This window comes from Oncorhynchus masou, chromosome 31 (genome assembly GCF_036934945.1).
Source record: "Oncorhynchus masou masou isolate Uvic2021 chromosome 31, UVic_Omas_1.1, whole genome shotgun sequence".
Lineage (NCBI taxonomy): Eukaryota > Metazoa > Chordata > Actinopteri > Salmoniformes > Salmonidae > Oncorhynchus > Oncorhynchus masou.
Window position 1 is genome coordinate 80,505,106 of NC_088242.1, and position 22,462 is coordinate 80,527,567.

Here is a 22,462-nt window from a genome sequence, read left to right on the forward strand (position 1 = left end):
CTGCATGACACAACTCACAGACCTGTCTGACTGGCATAAGCCTGGTCCCAGATTGGTTTGAGCTGTCTTGCCAGCTTTGAACGTGTGAGAATGTCCATAGGAGTTGGAATGGCAAGGCGGTACAAACGGATCTGAAACCAGGCTAGGCTGACGTCATCTGTTCACCAGTACCCATAGAGATGACTGTCTGGCTGGATGAATCCCCTTCGCATGATTCGTTCCCTCTGACTTTCTTAGGCAGGGAGTGTAGTGAGGTTGCATCAGTGGCACAGCACTGCGGCTTTCAAGTTTTAGTCACGTGCACATGTACATTGAAATGTCTTTCTTGCAAGCTCTTTCCCAACAATGCAGTAATCAATATCAGTAGTACTATAAAATATAGCCGAACAAAAACACACGAGAAATAGAAATAAGAAGAACACAAATAAGCTATATACAGGGTCAGTTCATGGTCCGTGCCAATACCATAGTTACAATGAGCAGGTGTGGTAGAGGTAGACATGTATTGGGGTAAGGTGACTACCATAATTTCCGGACTATAAGCCGCTACTTTATTCCCAAGCTTTGAACCCCGCGGTTTATAAAATGACGCGGCTAATTTATGGATTTTTCCCGCTTTTACAAGATTCATGCCGCCAAAAACTGAGCACCGTCACATTTTGTGACGTAAATCGAGCGCACTCAAACTTCCCGTCATTCTGATTACGGTAGTAATTTTGTCACCCTCATCATGGCAAAGACACGGAGAAATGCATATGATGCAGCTTTCAAGTTGAAGGCGATCGATCTGGCTGTTGGGAAAGGAAATAGAGCTGCTACACGGGAGCTTGGCCTTAATGAGTCGATGATAAGACGTTGGAAACAGCAGCGTGAGGAACTGACTCAGTGCAAAAAGACAACAAAAGCTTTCAGAAGGAAGAAAAGCAGATGGTCCAAAGTATTTGCAGCCACTCGACATCAGTGTAAATCGTACATTTAAGGTGGCACTCCTTGTTCAGTGGGAGGCTTGGATGACAAGTGGGGAGAAATCCTTCACTAAAACATGCGAAGAGCAACTTATGGTCAAGTCTGCCAGTGGGTCCTGACAGCGTGGAGCATTGTCAAAAATTCAGGTGCGCTTAATAGTCCAGCAATTACGGTAGGCATCCGGATATGATAAAGGATATGAAGATAAGATAAACAGAGTAGTAGCAGCAGTGTGTATGCGTGATGTGTGTATGTAGAGTCATTATGAATGTGTGTGAATACATTTAAGTGTGTGAGTGTATAGTCACAGAGTCAGTGCAAAAATAAAATAGAAGGGTCAATGCAGATAGTCTTAGGAATAGAAGCTGTTTAGGAGCCTGTTGGTATCAGACTTGTTGTTCTGGTACCACTTGCCGTGCGTAAGCAGAGAGAACAGTCTTTGGCTTGGGTGGCTGGTGTCTTTAGCAATTTTCACCACCTGATTTGGAGGTCCTGGATGGCAGGGAGCTGGGCCGCAGTGACGTACTGGGCTGTCCGTACCACCCTCTGTAGCGCCATATGATCAAGGGCAGTGCAGTTGCCAAACCAAGCAGTGATGCAGCCAGTCAAGATGCTCTCAATGGTGCCGTTGTAGAACTTTTTGAGGATCTGAGGGTCCAATCCAAATCTTTTCAACCTCTTTCGGGGGATGAGGTACTGTTGCGCCTTCATGACTGTGTGCGGACCATTTTAAGTACTTTAGTGATTTGGACACTGAAGAACTTGAAGCTCTCAACCAGCTCTCGATCAGCTCCTCCCCGTTTCCTGTAGTCCACGATCAGCTCTTTGGTCTCTACTGACGTTGTTGTCCTGGCACCACATTGCCAAGTCACTAACCTCCTTTCTGTAGGCGTCTCATCACCGCCTGTGAAAAGGCCTACCACTGTCGTGTCGTCAGCTAACTTGATGATCATGTTGGAGTAGTGCGTGACCATGCAGTCGTGGGTGAACAGTAGGGGACTAAGCACACACACCTGTGGAGCCCCTATGTTGAGAGTCAGCGTTGCGAATGTGATGTTGCCTACCCTACCCTTACAGACGGAGACTTCTCCTCCATGTGAGGAGTTGTTAGTCGATACATGTGTGCCAACATGTCACAGCTTTTACATGTCACTCTGCAGGATGAAGTCATGTCCTGGAGCTGTCAAGAGTCATGCTTGTGGCTTCTGATGCATTTTTACCACCTAGCCTTAACCCTCAGCACGGTTTCCTTTCTCAGATACTGAACTGGGTTGAGTTCTACAGGTATTGTCCCCATTGCTGGGGCTGTTGCCATTTACCAATTTACCAGTCCATATTGAATTAGTTTGGGAATGCAGACATAGTCTTGGCTGGCATCAAGTGTTTGGGGATATATGGGCTAGAGGTCGACCGATTATGATTAATACCGATTATTGGAGGACCGAAAATTGTCAGATTAATTGGTATCGGCTTTTCTTGGTCATTTTATATATAACGTAATATAATACATCAAAATTAATTTAGTCTCAAAAAAATAATGAAACATGTTCAATTGGGTTTAAATAATGCAAAAACAAAGTGTTGGAGAAGAAAGTAAAAGTGCAATATTTGCCATGTAAAAAAGCTCATGTTTAAGTTCCTTGCTCAGAACATATGGAAGCTGGTGGTTCCTTTTAACATGAGTCTTCAATATTCCCAGGTAACAAGTTCTAGGTTGTTCCATATTTTATCTAACGGGTGGCATCCCTAAGTCTAAATATTGCTATTACATTGCACAACCTTCAATGTTATGTCATAATTATGTACAATTCTGGCAAATTAATTACCATCTTTGTTAAAAAGAAATGGTCTTCACACTGTTCGCAACGAGCCAGGCGGCCCAAACTGCTGCATATATCCTGACTCTGCTTGCACAGAACGCAAGAGAAATGACACAATTTCCCTAGTTAGAAGAAATTCATGTTAGCGGGCAATATTAACTAAATATGCAGGTTTAAAAAATATATACTTGTGTATTGATTTTAAGAAAGGCGTTGATGTTTAGGTACATTGGTGCAACGACAGTGCTTTTTTTTCGCGAATGCGCTTGTTAAATCATCACACATTTGGCGAAGTAGGCTGTGATTCGATGATAAATTAACAGGCACCGCATTGGTTATTTGCAACACCGGACAAGTAGTTAAACTAGTAATATCATCAACCATGTGTAGTTAACTCGTGATTATGTTAAGATTGATTTTTAATAAGATAAGTTTAATGCTAGCTAGCAATTTACCTTGGCTCCTTGCTGCACTCGTGTAACAGGTGGTCAGCCTGCCACGCAGATTCCTTGTGGGGTGCAATGTAATCAGCCATAATCAGTGTCCAAAAATTACAGATTATTATGAATACTTGAAATCTGCAATAAATAATCGGCCATTACGATTAATCAGTCGACCTCTAATATGGGCTCGTTCTACTATGTATAAAGCAGTTCTGTGTGTCTCCTCAGCTACATGTATTGGACAGAGTGGGGAGGCAAGCCCAGGATCGCCAGGGCCCACATGGACGGCAGCAACATAATTACCCTAGTGGACAAAGTGGGCAGAGCCAACGGCCTCACCATCGACTACATCGACCAGAGACTCTACTGGACCGACCTGGACACCTGTATGATAGAGTCAACCAACATGCAAGGTAAACGCATACAGTAGTCAAGCTCTTCTCCAACCCCTCTGTTGTTTATGATTGATGATACATGATGAGCATAAAACTCTGTAATATTGCTGTGGTTGACAGCAATATTCATTCATGTCCATACTCCTTTTCCACCCAATATTACTGTACAAATATATCATATTGCTGTGGTTAACATCTATATCCTCAGATCTTCAATAATCCATTTTTTGATAATCATGTTTCATCCAGGTCTGCAGAGGGAGATAGTGGCTGACGACCTCCCTCATCCGTTCGGTCTGACCCAGTACCGGGACTACATCTACTGGACAGACTGGAACCTGCGCAGCATCGAGCGGGCCGACAAGCGCTCTGGGCTGAACCGCACCATGGTCCAGGGACACCTGGAGTACGTCATGGACATCCTGGTCTTCCACTCCTCTCGCCAGGACGGTGCCAATGACTGCTCCCAGAACAACGGCAACTGTGCCCACCTGTGCCTGGCGTCGCCCTCCGGCTCCCAGTGCCGCTGTGCCTCCCACTACATCCTGGACTCAAACAGCAGGAACTGCAGCTGTGAGTAGAGAAACAACCAGGGCCGGCATTAACAGGGGGTTGTTGGGTTTATGTTTTTAGTTTGGTTCAGTGTTGTATTTAGTGTGTTGGTACAGTCAGTTTATTCTGTTTTGAGACATATGCTCTAATCTCCTGTGGACATTTTACTGTAAGTTGGAAATTGAATCTCTCTGTTAAGAGTAGGCGAGTCAGTATATTTTACAACGTCTTTGCTCTAGAAGGATGTATTGTCTTAATCAAATCCAGGTGTGTCTACAGCCCTTGGCCATGCAAAACCTCATAACACGTGTCTGTCTGAATCATACCATGAGCTGACCTCAGACTTTCACTGAGGCCTGATGTGGACAAGTGTTAGAAAGGAGGTTGCTGTGCACATATCACAGACTGAGCATTCCTCTGGTCTTGGCATGGGATGAAGGCCCTATGTTCCTACATGTCTTTTTCTTTCTTACTGCTGCATACTTCCCTGGCCTCTGGGGACCACTGATTACAACATCCTGAGTCATGGAAAGGTTGGTAGGAGAGAGGGAGGAAGAGATGTAGAGGGAGGGGACAGAGAGAGTGAGCGAGATGGAGAGATTCAAATGTTTGGATTGGGCCTGTTAACCTCTGACCCCTCCCTCCCTCCAGCCCCCTCAAGCTTCCTCCTGTTCAGCCAGAAGGCCTCAATCAGCCGCATGGTTCTGGGTGAGCAGAGCCCCGACATCATCCTTCCCATCCACGTCCTCCGCAACGTCCGGGCCATCAGCTACGACCCCCTAGACCACCTGATCTACTGGGTGGACGGGCGGCAGAACATCAGGAGGGCCCGCGACGATGGCACGCAGGTGAGTCATGCTGATAAAGAGGACCATATATTTACATACACACTTAAGATGCATATAGTATATTGTGTATATTAATGTTTTTCAATTAGATTCTAGTTTACATGCATATAAAGTTGAGGGAGTTATAGAACTTAATTTAATTGACATCAGTGCAGCCATCATGCACAAATACATTTGTTTGAACACTCGCATATCTTTTGTCGACAGTGAAACCTTTCACAATTATAGGCCCTTTCTCTAATTTAATATCTATCTCCTTCATCCTCTTCCAAGTCGTCAGTGGTGGTGTCCACCACTTCCACCCACCAGCAGCAGCCTGACAAACAGCCCCACGACCTGAGCCTGGACACCTACAGCCGTACTGTCTACTGGACTTGTGAGGCCACCAATACCATCAACCTCCAGCGCCTGGATGGAGATGCCGTGGGCGTGGTGCTGCGAGATGAACATGACAAACCCAGAGCCATTGTAGTCAACGCCGAAAAAGGGTGAGGAGGGAAGGGGGGAGTGTTGTATCAAAGAGGAGACTGGAAAACAAAGTGCTGCCTGGTTCATACTGTTACAGCTCGAGGCAACTGTTTTTTGTGCAGATAGAGGCAGACTGACTCAATAACTGGATTTAGGGATGGCAACATTTCTATTTCAAATCTCCCAGGCTCGGTTTTCAAATCTACCCCGATTGTGGTGGACTTGAGAATGAAAAACCGAGGGACCTCACTCACTTGAAAGCTTTTGAAAATAAACAGGACTTCCAAAATAGTTCAGTGTCCCCTTATGAAATATTTTCAAGTGAGCGATGCCACTTGTATGTGTGTAAATATAGCAGTTGGCTGGCGGGCAGATCAGGGACTGGGTGTGGCACTCCTCCAAGCAGCAGAGTAATTAGTGGGTGATCAGGTGTTTAGTGATGTGGTGTTGACAATTTGACATAGGAGACTCTGGAACAGTGTTTATTTTCCTTCGATAGGGCAGGGAAGGAACCACAGCCCCAAGTAACTACGAGGCTGAGAATGTCAGGTCATGTGTGCAGCAGATGGTTGTGTTTACTGTTCTGCCTGCACTACTTTCTCCTCTCCAGTGGTGCAGTAGTATGGTCAGGGCCGTAGGTCAGGGCCTGGCAGGCTGCACTGTAATTGTGATGCTCATTGTTGATGCGGCAGTCCTCCATGTTCCGTTCTATTTGGGGCTCTCCTATGTGGTTTGGCTTGGATGTGGCGGAGGTGACTTCTCTCATAGGAGTGACCCGGAGTAAACTAATCAACATGAGACGTTTAATCCCAAAAATCTCAAACTGAATATTGTTGGCAATCAGCTTGACAATTTTGATAATTTGACATGGTCTTGTAGTTGTTTTTATCCAATTTGAAAGTTGCATTCAGTTGCTTGTCTCTCCATGGGCATGGAAAGCACTAAATAGACATTGAAGATATTTGGTTGAGCTCAGTACAGACAGTCTCAAAAGGTTACAGACAGGTTGAAGAGCTGTGGGGTTCATTTGTTTTCTCCCACTTTCCCTTGAAGTGACGGCTTCTACATTTCCTCAAAGCATTATGTTATTACATTAATACTTCAACTGATTACACTCAGACTGATATTTTTTTTAAATAGTTCCCTTTTGACTTGAAGAAGCAGAACCAAATTACAAACAGACGAGCGTTTGCGCAATAGCATTTCTTCCTTCAAGTCTGTCAAAACAGGTGTTAAGGGAGGTTCTTATCAGAGCTGATAGAAGCTGGTGTGAGACGTAAGCCCGATAATAGCCTCTACTCCTCCAGGCTCTGAGAGGGGGGCCAACTTAACAGCCCTGCGCTCTTGTCTACACCCAGCACAGTACAATACAGGCTGCCCTGCCCACTCATCAAAACACATATCTCAACTGTTATTTATCTCCCGTCTATCAGTAAATCTCTCTGACTGATTTCCATGTTGTAGTGTGATTAATATATATATCAATGTTGACTAATGTCTAAAATCCTGTACACAGTTGGTGGTTTAAGGTTTGGGCAGCAACTGTTCAAATGTCTGTCAGTATGCTTTTCGTTGTTTTTTCTTACTGCCTCCATCTCTCCTGTAGGTATATGTATTTCACGACCATGCAGGATCGCTCTGCTAAGATTGAGGGAGCGTCACTGGATGGGACAGAGCGGGAGTCTTTGTTCACCACGGGTCTGATCCGGCCTGTAGCCCTGGCCCTGGACAACAAGCTGGGGAAACTCTTCTGGGTGGACGCTGACTTGAAACGCATTGAGAGCAGTGACCTCACTGGTGAGTCCCAATGCTAAAGAAGTGTGGACAGCCATTCTAGATCCAGAACGTCAGCACTCAAACACTGCTGATCATCTGAAAAGCTGTTGTTGCTATGGTTTATCAGTTTTGACCGCATTTATTTACATCTCTCATTCTCAGTAGTACACAGCAGTACCATGGAAAATGACACAATGTTCCTCGAGTCCAAACACAATTTGTGGTCTAAAATAGTCTGCCCATCTTCCTAATATGTCTGAAAGCCTACATCTTCACACTAGAAAAGCCTGGCCTCTTTGGACCCCCCTTCAGGCCAATGAGGAGTCATTTGGACTCAACATACTAATGAATACAATTTCATGTATGCTATCGGGAAAATAATACTTTGGTTGTGTTTATGAAGAACACAATAGCATTTTTATTAGTTTGTTACTGTAGGCTGTGGAGTGGATGGAATTGTGATATTTTGAAAAATATACACCGTCTTTGATTTGAGATATAGGATATATATTGTTTGGTGTATACTCCCTTGTTCCGAGGTCATTCCTCTTCCTTCTCCCAGGAGCCAATCGGATCGTCCTCCAGGACTCTAACATCCTGCAGCCCATGGGTCTGACAGTGCTGGGGGAGCACCTGTACTGGATCGACAGACAGCAGCAGATGATCGAGAGGGTGGACAAGCTGATTGGGGAGAAGAGGACCCGTATCCAGGGCCGCATTGCCTACCTCACCAGCATTCACGCTGTGGAAGACATGGACCCTACAGAGTTTGGTAAGGCACCAAAAGGAGCCTGTGCTTAGCCACTTCCTATTGCCTCAGCAGATACCAATTCTTTTGGAAAACAATGTGTGATGCAGTGCTTTACTACAACAGAGTTTCGTTACTCTCCAGGGGCAAAAACTCAATGTCCACGTCTTCTCCTTCCTCTTCTCCACAGCTTCTCATCCCTGTTCCCATGACAACGGTGGCTGCTCACACATCTGCATTGCCAAAGGAGACCGGACACCTCGCTGCTCCTGTCCCATGCACCTGGTCCTGCTGCCCAACCTGCTCATCTGTGGAGGTACAGCTGCTGCTGTAACACATTCAATAATGATGTGCGATACACAATAAGTCAAGTTTTACACCAGGCATTGGCTCTGAATCTAAACTCCTCCCACTTCAGACCCACCCACCTGTTCCACAGAGCAGTTCACCTGTGCCACGGGCGACATTGACTGCATCCCCATGGCATGGCGCTGTGACGGCGTTGCTGAGTGTGATGACAACAGTGACGAGGAGAACTGCCCCGTGTGCTCGGCAATCCAATTCCAGTGTGACAAGGGCCAGTGTGTGGATGCTCAGCTACGCTGCAACGGAGAGCCAGACTGCGCAGACAACTCAGATGAACATGACTGTGACAGTATGTTCACTCAACTGACTTTATGCACAATATTGACACATACTGCTGCACCATCTTGGAAGTATGTAAGACGTTTTAGTCCAATGTAAATATAGTCTTTTGGTTTTTGTATACATTTCACTCTTTTTTTTACATTTTCAAATTAAATATGCCTTCCTGCAACCCGCCTCACCCAATGTGGTACGGATGTGCTATTTTTTAGACCTTATAACTGGAACCTCCATCAGCAGCTATCCAGCTAATTAGCTACTAGCTATTTAGTCATTGTTAGCCACTGCTTGCGGTCTTTACCTTTTAGCCCGGACTCCAGACGCTTTAGCCCGGATAATACTTGCCAGTCTGTACAGCGAAATATCAGCATTCTTTTTTTTCCCACTACATCACCGGATTCCTGCTGCCATCTCTGGACCATTACACCGGATCTTCGCAGCGAGCTAGTTGCTACGGAGTGGCTATTGTAGCGAACGCCCTTGTCCAGAAGCATGCACCAGTTAGCCTCGAGCTAGGCCCATCTCCCGGCAAGCAAACAAAGTACACCAACTACAATACCTCTCTTGCCAATTGGCCTGGACCCTTTCAACCAGGATCTCAGCAATCACTGCCTCATTGCCTGCGTCCGTTATGGGTCCGCGGTCAAACAACGATCCCTCGTCACTGTAAAATGCTTCTGCGAGAAGGTCTTTCTAATCGACCTGGCCCGGGTATCCTGGAAGGATGTTGACCTCATCCCATCAGTAGATGATGCCTGGTTGTTCTTTAAAAGTGCTTTCCTCACCATCTTAAATAAGTATGCCCCTTTCAAAAAAATGTAGAACTAAGAACAGATAATATTCTTGGTTCACTCCAGATTTGACTGCCCTTGACCAGCACAAAAACACCCTGTGGAGTACTGCACTAGCTTCAAAAAGTCCCCGTGATATGCAACTTCTCAGGGAAGTCAGGAACCAATACACACAGTCAGTTAAGAAAACAAAGGCTAGCTTTTTCAGACATTTGCATCCTGCAGCACTAATTCAAAAAAGTTTTGGGACACAAGTCCATGGAGAATAAGAGTACCTCCTCCCAGCTGCCAACTACACTGAGACTAGGAAACACTTGTCAGCACTGATGAATCCATGTTAATCGAGAATTTCAATAGGCATTTCTCTATGGCTGGCCATGCTTTCCACCTGGCTGACCCAACCCCGGCCAACAGCTTTGCACCCCCCCGGGTTTGAAAATAAATTAACCCAACAGCAACTGGCCCAAGCCCCCCACCCACTTCACCCAAATGTTTTGAAAGAGCTGCAAAATCTGGATACCTACAAATCAGCTGGGCTAGACAATCTGGACCCTCTCTTCCTAAAATGAGCTGCTGCCATTGTTGCAGCCCCTAATACTAGTCTCTTCAACCTATCTTTCGTATCGTCTGAGATTCGACCGATATCCATCTTGCCCTGCCTTTCTAAAGCCAAGTGAACAAACAGATTACCAACCATTTCGAATCCCAGCATACCTTCTCTGCTAATCAATCTGGTTTCAGAGCTGGTCACGGGTGCACCTAAGCCACGCTCAAGGTCCTAAACAATATCATAACCGTCATCGATAAAAGACGGTACTGTGCAGCCATCTTCATTGATCTGGCCAAGGCTTTCTACTCGGTCAATCACTGTATTCTTATCTGCAGACTCAACAGCCTTCGTTTGTCTAATGACTGCCTTGCCTGGTTCACTAACTACTTCTCAGATAGTTCAGGGGGGCAAATCGGAGGGCCTGTTGTCCGGACTTCTGGCAGTCTATGGGGTTGGCACAGGGTTCAATTCTTGAGCCAACTCTTTTCTTTGTATATATCAATAATGTCGCACTTGCTGCGGGTGATTCTTTGATCCACCTCTACACAGACAACACCATTCTGTATACATCTAGCCCTTCTTTGGACCCTGTTAAAACCTGTTAAGAGATCGGGCTACTTTTTTCAACATTCTGTTAAAAATCGCGCAACATTTCAACGTCCTGCTACTCATGCCAGGAATATAGTATATGCATATGATTAGTATTTGTGGATAGAAAACACACTGAAGTTTCTAAAACTGGTTAAATGATGTCTGTGAATATACCAGAACGTGTTTCGTGGTCAAAATCGCAAGGAAACCTGATCACAAAATCGACGAAGAAAAAATCAATCCGCCAGTCTCTGTTTTGTCTATTGCAAGGTATAATAGATAGCGACCGGCTTACAGTTCCTAAAGCTTCCACACGATGTCGCCAGTGTTGTGATTTCTATGCTGGTAAATCCTTGGTCATATGAGTAATAGGCACATCCTCTCGTCGGGTACACAGCAGGAAGAAATGGAAGGGGGAAAGTGGACTACGTTTTCCAAACTTGCTCCTATTGAATACAGATCGCTCCGTGATCAATTTGATCGTTTACTAATACCTAAAGTTGGATTACAGAAGTAGTTTGAAGTGTTTTGTCAAAGTTTATAGGCAACTTTTTTAATTTAAAAAAATAACGTTGCGTTTAGAAACTGTTTTTCCTGGATCACACAGTCTTCATAAATTGACATTTTGGGTATACAAGGACCGATTTAATAAAAAAAAGACCCAATTGTGATGTTTCTGGGACATATAGGAGTGCCAACAAAGAAGCTCGTCAAAGGTAATGAATGTTTTATATTTTATTTCTGCGTTTTGTGTAGCGCCGGCTACGCTAATTCTTTTGTTTATGTCCCCTTCAAGTATTTCGGGGTGTTGCATACTATCAGATAATAGCTTCTCATGCTTTCGCTGAAAAGCATTTTAAAAATCTGACTTGTTGGCTAGATTCACAACGAGTGTAGCTTGAATTGAGTACCCTGCATGTGTGTTTTAATGAACGTTTGAGTTTTAACGAGTGCTATTAGCATTTGGCGTAGCGCATTTGCATTTATTGTTGGCAAGGTGGGACGCTTTCGCGTCGGGTTGCCCAGAGAGGTGAACAAACTTCCAAACGAGCTTCAATGCCATACAACACCTCTAACTGCTCTTAAAACCTCTCTGGGATATGCGGGACGCTAGCGTCCCACCTGGCCAAAAGGCAGGGAGAATGCAGAGCACCAAATTCAAATAAATTACTATAAAAATCAAACTTTCATTAAATCACACATGCAATATAGCAAATTAAAGCTACACTTGTTGTGAATCCAGCCAACATGTCAGATTTCAAAAAGGCTTTTCGGCGAAAGCAAACAATGCTATTATCTGAGGATAGCACCATAGTAAACAAATAGAAAGCATATTTCAACCCTGCAGGCGGGACACAAAACGCAGAAATAAAAATAATTAATGCCGACCTTTGACACGCTTCTTTTGTTGGCACTCCAATATGTCCCATAAACATCACAAATGGTCCCTTTGTTCGATTAATTCTGTCGATATATATCCAAAATGTCCATTTATTTGGCGCGTTTGATCCAGAAAAACACCGGTTCCAACATGCTCAACGTGACTACAAAATGTCTCAAAAGTTACCTGTAAAACTTTGCCAAAACATTTCAAACTATTTTTGTAATACAACTTTAGGTATTTTTTAATGTAAATAATCGATCAAATTGAAGACAGGATGATCTGTGTTCAATACAGGAAGAAAACAAACTGAAGCATGCTTTCTGGTCACGCGACTCTAAAAGTACACTTCATGTGACCCTCGTTCAAGATGGCCGTACTTCTTCCTTACACAAAGGAATAACCTCAACCAATTTCTAAAGACTGACATCCAGTGGAAGCGATAGGAACTGCAAGAAGGTCCCTTAGAAATTTGGATTCCCAATGAAAACCCATTGAAAAGAGTGACCTCAAAAAAAAAAATCTGAATGGTTTGTTCTCTGGGTTTTGCCTGCTAAATAGGTTATGTTATACTCACAGGCATGATTCAAACAGTTTTAGAAACTTCAGTGTTTCTATCCAAATCTACTAATAATATGCATATCTTATCTTCTGGGGATGAGTAGCAGGCAGTTGAATCTGGGCATGCATTTCATCTGGACGTGAAAATACTGCCCTGTCACTAAGAAGTTAAATGCTAGTAAAAGGAAATGTATGCTCTTCAACCGATCAATGCCCGCACCCGCCCGACTAGCATCACTACTCTGGACGGTTCTGATTTAGAATATGTGGACAACTATAAATACCTAGGTGTCTGGCTAGACTAAACTCTTCTCCAATCCAAAATTAAATCTAGAATTGGCTTCCTATTTCACAACGAAGCCTCCTTCACTCATGCTGCCAAACATACCCTCGTAAAACTGACTATCCTACCGATCCTTGACTAATTTATAAAATAGCCTCCAACACTCAACACTCTCTCAGAAAATTGGATGCCGTCTATCACAGTGCAATCTGTTTTGTCACCAAAGCCCCATATACTACCCACCACTGAGACCTGTATGCTCTCGTTGGCTGGTCCTCGCTACATATTCGTCGCCAAACCCAATGACTCCAGGTCATCTACAAGTCTTTGCTAGGTGAAGCTCTGCCTTATCTCAGCTCACTGGTCACCATAGCAACACCCACCCGTAGCACGCGCTCCAGCAGGTATATTTCACTGGTCAACCCCAAAGCCAACACTTCATTTGGCCGCCTCTCCTTCCAGTTCTCTGCTGCCAATGACTGGAACAAATTGCAAAAAATAAAACATCTGCTGAAGTTGGATATATATATATATATATATATATGGATATACAGTGGGGCAAAAAAGTATTTAGTCAGCCAGCAATTGTGCAAGTTCTCCCACTTAAAGATGAGAGAGGCCTGTAATTTTCATCATAGGTACACTTCAACTATGACAGACAAAATTAGAAAAAAAAATCCAGAAGATCACATTGTAGGATTTTTTTATGAATTTATTTGCAAATTATGGTGGAATAAGTATTTGGTCACCTACAAACAAACAAGATTTCTGACTCTCACAGACCTGTAACTTCTTCTTTAAGAGGCTCCTCTGTCTTCCACTCGTTACCTGTATTAATGGCACCTGTTTGAACTTGTTATCAGTACAAAAGACACCTGTCCACAACCTTAAACAGTCACAATCCAAACTCCACTATGGCCAATACCAAAGAACTGTCAAAGGACACCAGAAACAAAATTGTAGACTTGCACCAGGCTGGGAAGACTGAATCTGCAATAGGTAAGCAGCTTGGTTTGAAGAAATCAACTGGGAGCAATTATTAGGAAATGGAAGACATAAAAGACCACTGATAATCTCCCTCGATCTGGGGCTCCACGCAAGATCTCACCCTGTGGAGTCAAAATGATCACAAGAACGGTGAGCAAAAATCCCAGAACCACACGGGGGGACCTTGTGAATGACCTGCAGAGAGCTGGGACCAAAGTAACAAAGCCTACCATCAGCAAGGGCATTGAAGATGAAACTTGGCTGGGTCTTTCAGCATGACAATGATCCCAAACACACCGCCCGGGCAATGAAGGAGTGGCTTCGTAAGAAGCATTAAGGTCCTTGAGTGGCCTAGCCAGTCTCCAGATCTCAACCCCATAGAAAATCTTTGGAGGGATTTGAAAGTCTGTGTTGCCCAGCAACAGCCCCAAAACATCACTGCTCTAGAGGAGATCTGCATGGAGGAATGGGCCAAAATACCAGCAACCGTGTGTGAAAACCTTGTGAAGACTTACAGAAAACATTTCACCCCTGTCATTGCCAACAAAGGGTATATAACATAGTATTGAGAAACTTTTGTTATTGACCAAATACTTATTTTCCACCATAATTTGCAAATAAATTCATTAAAAATCCTACAATGTTATTTTCTGGATTTTTTTTTCTCATTTTTTCTGTCATAGCTGAAGTGTACCTATGATGAAAATTACAGGCCTCTCATCTCATCTTTTTAAGTGGGAGAAATGGCAAAATTGGTGGCTGACTAAATACTTTTTTGCCCCACTGTATATATAGGGAGAGATATCTCCCTCACTAACTTTAAGCGTCAGCTGTCAGAGCAGCTTACCGATCGCTGCAGCTGTACACAGCCCATCTGTAAATAGCCCATCCAACTACTAACTATTCCAATATTTGTTTTTCTGATCTTTTGCACACCAGTATTTCTACTTGCACATCCTCATCTGCACATTTATCACTCTAGTGTAAATTGCTTTGCCACAGGCCTATTTATTGCCTTACCTCCTTCATTTGCACACACTGTATACAGATTTTTATATTGTTATTGACTGTACGCTGTTTTGTCGCACTGCTTTGCTTTATCTTGGCCAGGTCGCCGTTGTAAATGAGAACTTGTTCTCAACTGGCCTACCTGGTTAAATAATGGTGAAATAAAATAAATAAAAACACTTCCAGTTCAGTAAAACATACACCAATGTCATAGGGATTAAAGGGCGACTGCACTTCCTGATTTGACCTCGTTTTGAAGATTGCTCATTAAGAAATGCTAGCTGCCATGACTAAAGCCAAATGATAGTTATCTTGGATGTGGGCGTGTTATGTTCCCATATCGTACCCTTGCAGGTACTGTTGTTTGTCCCTCCTGAGTCACCGTAGCAACAGCCACTTCCTCAAAATAAGTTTAATTAAATCTAAGAGAAATCTGTAATTAATTTTGATATTTTAGCTTAGTTGTGCAATTTACATCTAGCTAAGGTGTTTGGTCCAGTGTTTCTCAAGTAAAAAAAATGTGCATGGAAAACTAGTCAGTGGGTTTTGGAATATTGACAAGTTGCAGTTGGGATACAAATGCGCTTTGATCATCTCAATTCTCATTTTGCCCCAAAAGTTGGCAGGCGTTAGTGATTGACAGTGTCAAACACATCAGCATGTGGCCACTCCATAAAGGGCTTAGGGCCAAGAGTTATTTCAACATAACATTGGCAACGTGTTGTCTTATGTAAAGAAGTCAGAGGCGCTGTGTAATGGGCAGGTCTGTCTCGCTGTCTGGAAGTTCTGGCTGCTATGGTTGGAGTGCACACAGCTGCTTCTCTCGTGTTAGTGGGCATACCCAACCCTCCAGTAAGTCGCGACAAACTCACAAAACTCAGTTTTGGACAAGATGGACTGACAAATGATGCTATTTACACTTTGTGGTTCATTTTTACACTAGAATAAATGTGTTTATGCTTCATAGATGCCACATAGAATCAACTTCTCTGAATTTAAATGGCCTAAAGGGCAGTTGACCTTTAATACTGGGAGATTGTACTATCACCACCACCAGCAACCTTGTTTGTACTGATTTGATGTTAAGCCATGCCAAGTCTTGTAATGTGGACTTTGCTCTGCTCTCTTCCCCTCAGCCATATGCCTGCCCAACCAGTTCCGCTGCAACAACAAGCAGTGCATCCTGAAGAAACAGCAGTGTGACTCCTACAATGACTGTGCTGACAACTCTGACGAGCTCTTCTGTGGTGTGTTTAACTTCACTCAGTCACTTGAGAAAATCAAGGGAGTTCAGAATTTACACTATTGTCATATTTTTCAGTAAGGAGAAACCAGTCAATCCATCTACAATATCACATTGATTTAACCGACTACTCCTTGGCAGCAGTCCGTTAAACCTGTTGTAATGTCTTTGCCCGTCTTGTAGAATTCCTCACCCCCCCGTCAAGCGACGTTCAATCACCATCTCACACCAGCACCATCGGCCCAGTCATTGGCATCATCCTGTCAGTGTTTGTGATGGGAGGAATGTACTTTGTGTGCCAGCGGGTGATGTGCCGCCGTTACAAAGGTCCCAACGGAGCCTTCCCCCACGATTACATCAGTGGCACCTCACACGTACCCCTCAACTTCATCGCACCCAGCAGCTCACAGCACGGAACCTTCACAGGTAAAGGTTGGCTATTACACAACACTGAAAACTAAAGATCAAATGGGTGAGTGTATAGATATGGCCTGTACTTTGAAAGGATAGTATTTACATGCTGAAGCAGGTAGTTGTTGTCACTGTATTTGACTGTTTTGTTGTTTCTTAGGTATCTCGTGTGGGAAGTCTATGATGAGTTCTGTCAGTCTGATGGGGAGCAGCTGTAGTGGGGCGCCACTCTATGACAGGAACCATGTGACAGGGGCCTCCTCCAGCAGCTCCTCCAGCACTAAGGGAACCTTTTATCCACAGGTATGTACCCAACTTCTCTGCCCTCTCTTAGGAACACAACACCTGTCCTCTCTGCGGTGTCTCTCATACATTATTTCTAAAAACTCGGGGGAATGTACATTTTCTCCTGTTTGAACTTTACTGGACACTGGATGATCTCAAAACTTAAGTTTGTAATTGAATGGGTACGGGTTTGTATTTGCAGATGCTCAACCCGCCTCCCTCTCCAGCCACGGATCGCTCCCTGTATAATGCAGAGATCTTCTACTCCTCTAACAGTCCCTCCACCACCAGGTCTTACAGGTAAGAGATGAGGCACACTTGATCAGTTTCTCTCTTTGTATTATGCAACAGTCAGCTTGATGCAAATTGGCACCTCTTTGCTGTTGTGAAATAAAAAATAATTTTCTCTCTCCATGCTTGCTCCTGAAAGGCCTTATCTAATGCGCGGTGTGGCACCCCCCACCACCCCATGCAGCACTGACGTCTGTGACAGCGACTACACCACAAGTCGTTGGAAGAGCAACAAGTACTACATGGACCTAAACTCAGACTCTGACCCTTACCCTCCTCCCCCCACTCCCCGGAGCCAGTACCTATCAGCAGAGGAGAGCTGCCCCCCTTCTCCATCCACAGAGCGCAGTTACTTTCACCTCTGTCCCCCACCCCCATCACCATGCACTGACTCTTCATGACACCCGGGGAAATAGCGATGTCTGTAAATAATTTAATATAAACAAATGAGAATTATATTTTATTCATTTCCACTGATTGCCATGGGTTAAGGTGGGGATGGAATAGGGCCAGATCAAGTGTGACGTTGTTGTACAGTGAATTGTATCACTTGTCTATTTTTTTCATGTTTCCCACCCTCGTTTCAGATGGAGTATCAATTTGACTATTCTATTGGTCTTTGAGAATTCTTCGTTTTTTTTCAGCAACGTACTTTAGAACTTCCTTCAAACGTACCAATTTATAGTGAAATTTGAACAAGGTTGTCACCAATATTGGTTTGAGAAAATACTCCATTCAAATGTTACACTGGTGATGTGGCCAACCACATTACCATTAACAAAACAAATTGTAAATATTTGTAATTAAGTAAATAAGAAATGTTTCACAACAGCCATGAAATGCTCTTATTAATTGAAATGGTCCTGAGCATGTCTTTGTTTTGGAGTTTACCAAAAATGTGTTTGCTGCTACTGTACATATATACTTTACTCTGAATTATGAGAACATCCAACAAAACAATTAGACAATAGATCATTAAGCTGTTTCAGTTAGTAACATTATTTTTTTGTGTAGAACAGTATGTATACATGTTAATTGTTTTGAAGGAGTCCTTATGGAATAACTCATAAGAGCAGCTTCATCGTTGATGCAGTTATCAACCAGAAATGACAAGGTTTTGCACAACCTTAACTCTATCATGAATATCTTATGCAATGTCCATGTGACATACTAGACTGACTATTTCCATTTATTGAAACAATAACTGTTGATATTTCAGCTTTTATCAATGAGACAAATGTCTGTAGTTTAGTAAAAGCTATTCCATCTTTTGTAAACAATGTTTGAAAACTGTAATGATTCAATTGTAGTGAAACCCTCACTATCTTCACATACCTTTCAACTTATAGATTGAATTTCATCAGAGTGGTGAATATCATGCACCTGTAAAATCATGGCTCTATTATATTGTCTCACTTTGAAGATTGGCAACATTGTCAAACTGAGCACTTCCTTAAATGAACTATCCAACCAGTTAAGAAATGTGAATAGTGAATGTAAAATTACATAAAGAGGGAAATGTATTTTTAATTCATACCTCTTGTGCTTGTTTTCTGAGCTTTTTCTCTGCCATTTGTATATAGGCAATTAACCATGGTGCTGACAAGTGAAATTAAATCATATGATCAAAAGTGTCAGGCTTCCATCTGTATGTTGGACACCTCTGGCTTCTAGTGGAGAGGTTGTACAGGTTCCTCAGACCTCCACAACACAACCTGCTGCCCAGCCCATTTCAAGCCATGTCCTTACTGGACAGGGACAACTCCAGCTGTACTTCATTGTGCCAGTATGTAGATGCTCCCCAAACAAACCTGTGTTGTGTTATTTACACTTGTGACAATTTTTGTATCAAAAGCATTTTTATATAATAAAGGTTCTATTTTAAGGAATACTTGTGTGGCTACTTTGAAGAATCAAAAATATTTTGATAACACTTTTTTGGTTACTGAATGATTCCATGTGTTATTTCCTAGTTTTGATGTCTTAACTATTATTGTACAATGTAGAAAGTTGTTTTTTTTTTTAAGAAAAACCCTTGAATGAGTAGGTGTCCAAACTTTTGACTGGTACTGTATATACAGTAATTAATTTGTTGCATGGAAAATGTTTTTGGTGATCCAAATAGGGCTCACATTTTCTATTGCGATACTATTAACTGCACTGGTTATGCGAGTGAATCATAGCTAAATGCTGCCACCACGTGTAGAAAAGTTGGAACGTCATCCTTATCTATTTTTTCAGGTCTCTTTTTTTTTTTTTTACAAATGGACATCATGTCAAAAAAATATAATTCTACCCCAGTAAAGTATAGTTATGGCCAGAATATTTTGAGTGAGGACTGAATACGTGTTGTATGGGCTGACCCAAAGACATCCCTAAAGCAATTGCTGCTGCTTACAAACTTCTCCAGCCTAGCACATCAGTCTGCAGTTCAAATAATAATGCTGAGCCAGTGTGGTATGTCAACCTCAAACAATAACAACCTGTATAAAAGCTGCTGTCAATGTGACCCCTATTAGGAAGGATTACAGACTGGACATGGAAAACTCCTTGAAACTTTGCAACTCTCATGCCTTGGGTATGTAAAACAAAAGAAAACTACGTATGAGGAAACATAGCTATTCAATGTCTTTGACGTTCCTATTTTGGTGTACAGTACATTGCAGAAATAGTTGTGCATGCGTGAAAGATTCCTGTGAAACTTTTGAGCAGGTTGATTGAGAACAAACAACGATATAAGAGTATTGCATTTGGTGGCTGGCATTAGAGATTACTAAACTGCTCTCCATTCACTGTTAGAGGACCTCTATACTCTTCAGGTGAAGTTACTCAAGTGCAGGCCTGTAATGACAGGCCTTAACTGGAAAACCCCTCACATCACGTTTTTTGTTTTGCTCATTTAGTTTGGATGTCTTCCATCTCCGACAAAGTTCTACTTTCACTTGCTACAATCCCTAATGTTAACAATGATTTTTTTATTATTATTAAATAACTCAACGTTATCAGGGGAGTAATAGCAAAAGACAGGGGAGACCCATATTGGCAATCGAGGGCCAGTGTCTACAGGATTTTGATCCAACTCCTATTGATTCAAAAATGATCACACGTAGACTGTAGTCTGCAAAACATCTTTGGCACTCTGTGCATTTGTAACATGCCGATACTGTAGGCTTGCAATACATCAATGTTCAGTTTAAGGTAATTTCCATCTTCAGACCTCATGGTTACAGGTTGTAATGTCACAATAAGAGAAACTATTCAGAATACTCATGACACCAACACTTTACAGTGGTAATAACCACAGGGACAACACAACAGTTAAAAATGCTGCACAATAATATGGTTTAACACTGACAGATTATTTTTGCTTCATTCCGAGAGATATCTGGGTTTCTCAACTCCACGATATGTACATCTCCGCAGTGGTGGCTGGTGGCACTTTAAAATGGGGAGGATGAGCTCATAGTAATGGCTAGAACAGAATAAATGGAATTGTCTCAAACACCTGGTTTCCATGTGTTGATATCATTCCATTTACTCCATTCCATTCATTATTATGAGCCATCCTCCCCTCGCCAGCCTCGGATTGAGTTGGGTTGCGACGACTGTGTGAAAAGTGTAGCTCCGACTACATCGAGTCGCTGTCATTCGATACGAGGAAACAGTTGGTGGTTGTATTTGACTAGTTTTATTAAAAAGTAGGGATTTCAGCAAACATAGAAAGGTATGCAGCTGCAGAAGGAAAACTTAAACTCTTAGGGTGTATGTAAGAATTCAAAATTGCACAAGTACCGACTGATAGTGACTCGATGTAGTCTGAGGTTCAGTCCGCCCAGTCAACTCCGCTCAACTCCAATGACGTGAGGTACATCTTGGAGTTGAGAAAAACTTGGCTAGCCAAGACATTAACTTCAAAATCCTAAATCCTCTAGATGCAAAGATAAGCAACTCTCCTGGCACCGGGTTTCACCCATCAATCTCATCACACTGAGAAATTATACAATGTAGTTTGATGTAGGATACTTTTGGAAATACACCTCAGATTATCTCACACGATATTCTTCCGCTGCACTGTCATTCACGACATACACTGATACTTCAAATACTGAAGTCGTTTGTGTATCAAAGCCAATGACATTTTCAAACCGCCCGAATGACTGATTTTTCAACACCGATACCAATTATTGGAGGACCAAAAAAAAGAAGTATCTGCTATATATATATATATATATAAATAAATAATTACAATTACAACAATACTGAATGAACACTTATTTTAACTTAATATAATGCATATATTTAGTCTCAAATCATCCTGCAACTTATACAATTATGTGTGTCCCACTCAAAGCAAGGCCTACTGTGTGTTCGAAGAATGTTCCAACATAAGGGCGTGCTAAACTATAGTTTAGTTTAATTCAACGTTGTAGATCAGTTACCAAAACAAACCCATCAACTATATTTACCTCTGCAATGTGTTGAGAAAAAGTCCCGCTATTCCCTGCAGCTGCGTCCAATTTTGGCGAGAGTGAAACCTCATTGTTAGCTAGTTTGTTAGTTAACATTTCAAACAGGTTGCCTGGGTCCAATAAGCAACTAAGGCATTCGAACGGTAAGGAGTCTTATACCAGTTTACGTTAATACTATAGCGAATTGTTTATGTTACTAACGTTAGCTCATCTGATGTTGTGCTGTCTGACTTTATTAGCCAGCTAATTTTCACACAATAAACTCAAATATTTGATCAGTTAAGTTGGCTAATGTTGCTCCACATTTCTCTGGCTAGCGAACGGATAATTCGATCCAGCTAGCAAGATACTTAATTATCAATGCTAACAATACTTGTTCCACCACACGTCCTCCCTCACCTAAAACTTTCTATTTGCCAGTTGTTTTTACACTTCATCACCTTCTCACCAACCTCTTCGTTATCGTTCAGGGGCCTGTGGCTGGCAAACTGACGGCTTTCCGCTGTCTTTCCAGAGTGCACGCTGATACTGTAACTAGCAAATTGCCTGTCTCTTATCTCTTCGTGCTGCATTCTGTTATGTGAACGATTGGCTGAGCCTTGGGAACAGCCAGTATTGCTCCAAACGCGCATCACTCGTTCGCTTACAGCCAGTAGTGATTCAAAGCCTCTTCCCCCAAAACTGTTCTCATCGGATCTACACGAATCACATAGGTCACCGAATTTTTTTTATTAAAAGCGGCACATTTCGCCGAAAGGTGACGAGTTTGCATCCCTGCAGTCCAGCTCCAAAACCTAAGAAATCACTTTTCACTCAGTGTTAACTCCTCCCACATAATCGAATCCCTTCCTTGTTTTTTCACACGTTCCACCCTCCTCTATCTGCGGAAAATGGGAGTTTCTCGACGCGGCAATGTTTTTTACCGCAAAGGAGTGGACAGTATGCAGTGT

At 42.7% G+C, this 22,462-nt stretch overlaps 1 protein-coding gene across 2 annotated transcripts in view; it reads left to right on the forward strand.

Annotated features, from left to right (window-relative positions):
• The window catches only part of lrp5 (low density lipoprotein receptor-related protein 5), an 85,530-nt gene extending 66,598 nt beyond the window's left edge, over nt 1-18,932 (forward strand). For both annotated transcript variants that reach the window (XM_064952146.1, XM_064952147.1), the window contains 13 exons: nt 3,458-3,642; nt 3,874-4,197; nt 4,828-5,024; nt 5,298-5,512; nt 7,099-7,289; nt 7,831-8,040; nt 8,207-8,332; nt 8,435-8,671; nt 15,950-16,060; nt 16,240-16,482; nt 16,628-16,770; nt 16,955-17,052; nt 17,183-18,932. In XM_064952146.1, coding sequence (XP_064808218.1) covers nt 3,458-3,642; nt 3,874-4,197; nt 4,828-5,024; nt 5,298-5,512; nt 7,099-7,289; nt 7,831-8,040; nt 8,207-8,332; nt 8,435-8,671; nt 15,950-16,060; nt 16,240-16,482; nt 16,628-16,770; nt 16,955-17,052; nt 17,183-17,444 — 2,542 coding nt within the window. In that variant the 3' untranslated portion in view covers nt 17,445-18,932. The remainder of the gene's footprint in view (nt 1-3,457; nt 3,643-3,873; nt 4,198-4,827; nt 5,025-5,297; nt 5,513-7,098; nt 7,290-7,830; nt 8,041-8,206; nt 8,333-8,434; nt 8,672-15,949; nt 16,061-16,239; nt 16,483-16,627; nt 16,771-16,954; nt 17,053-17,182) is intronic.
• The last annotated feature ends 3,530 nt before the right edge of the window (nt 18,933-22,462 follow it).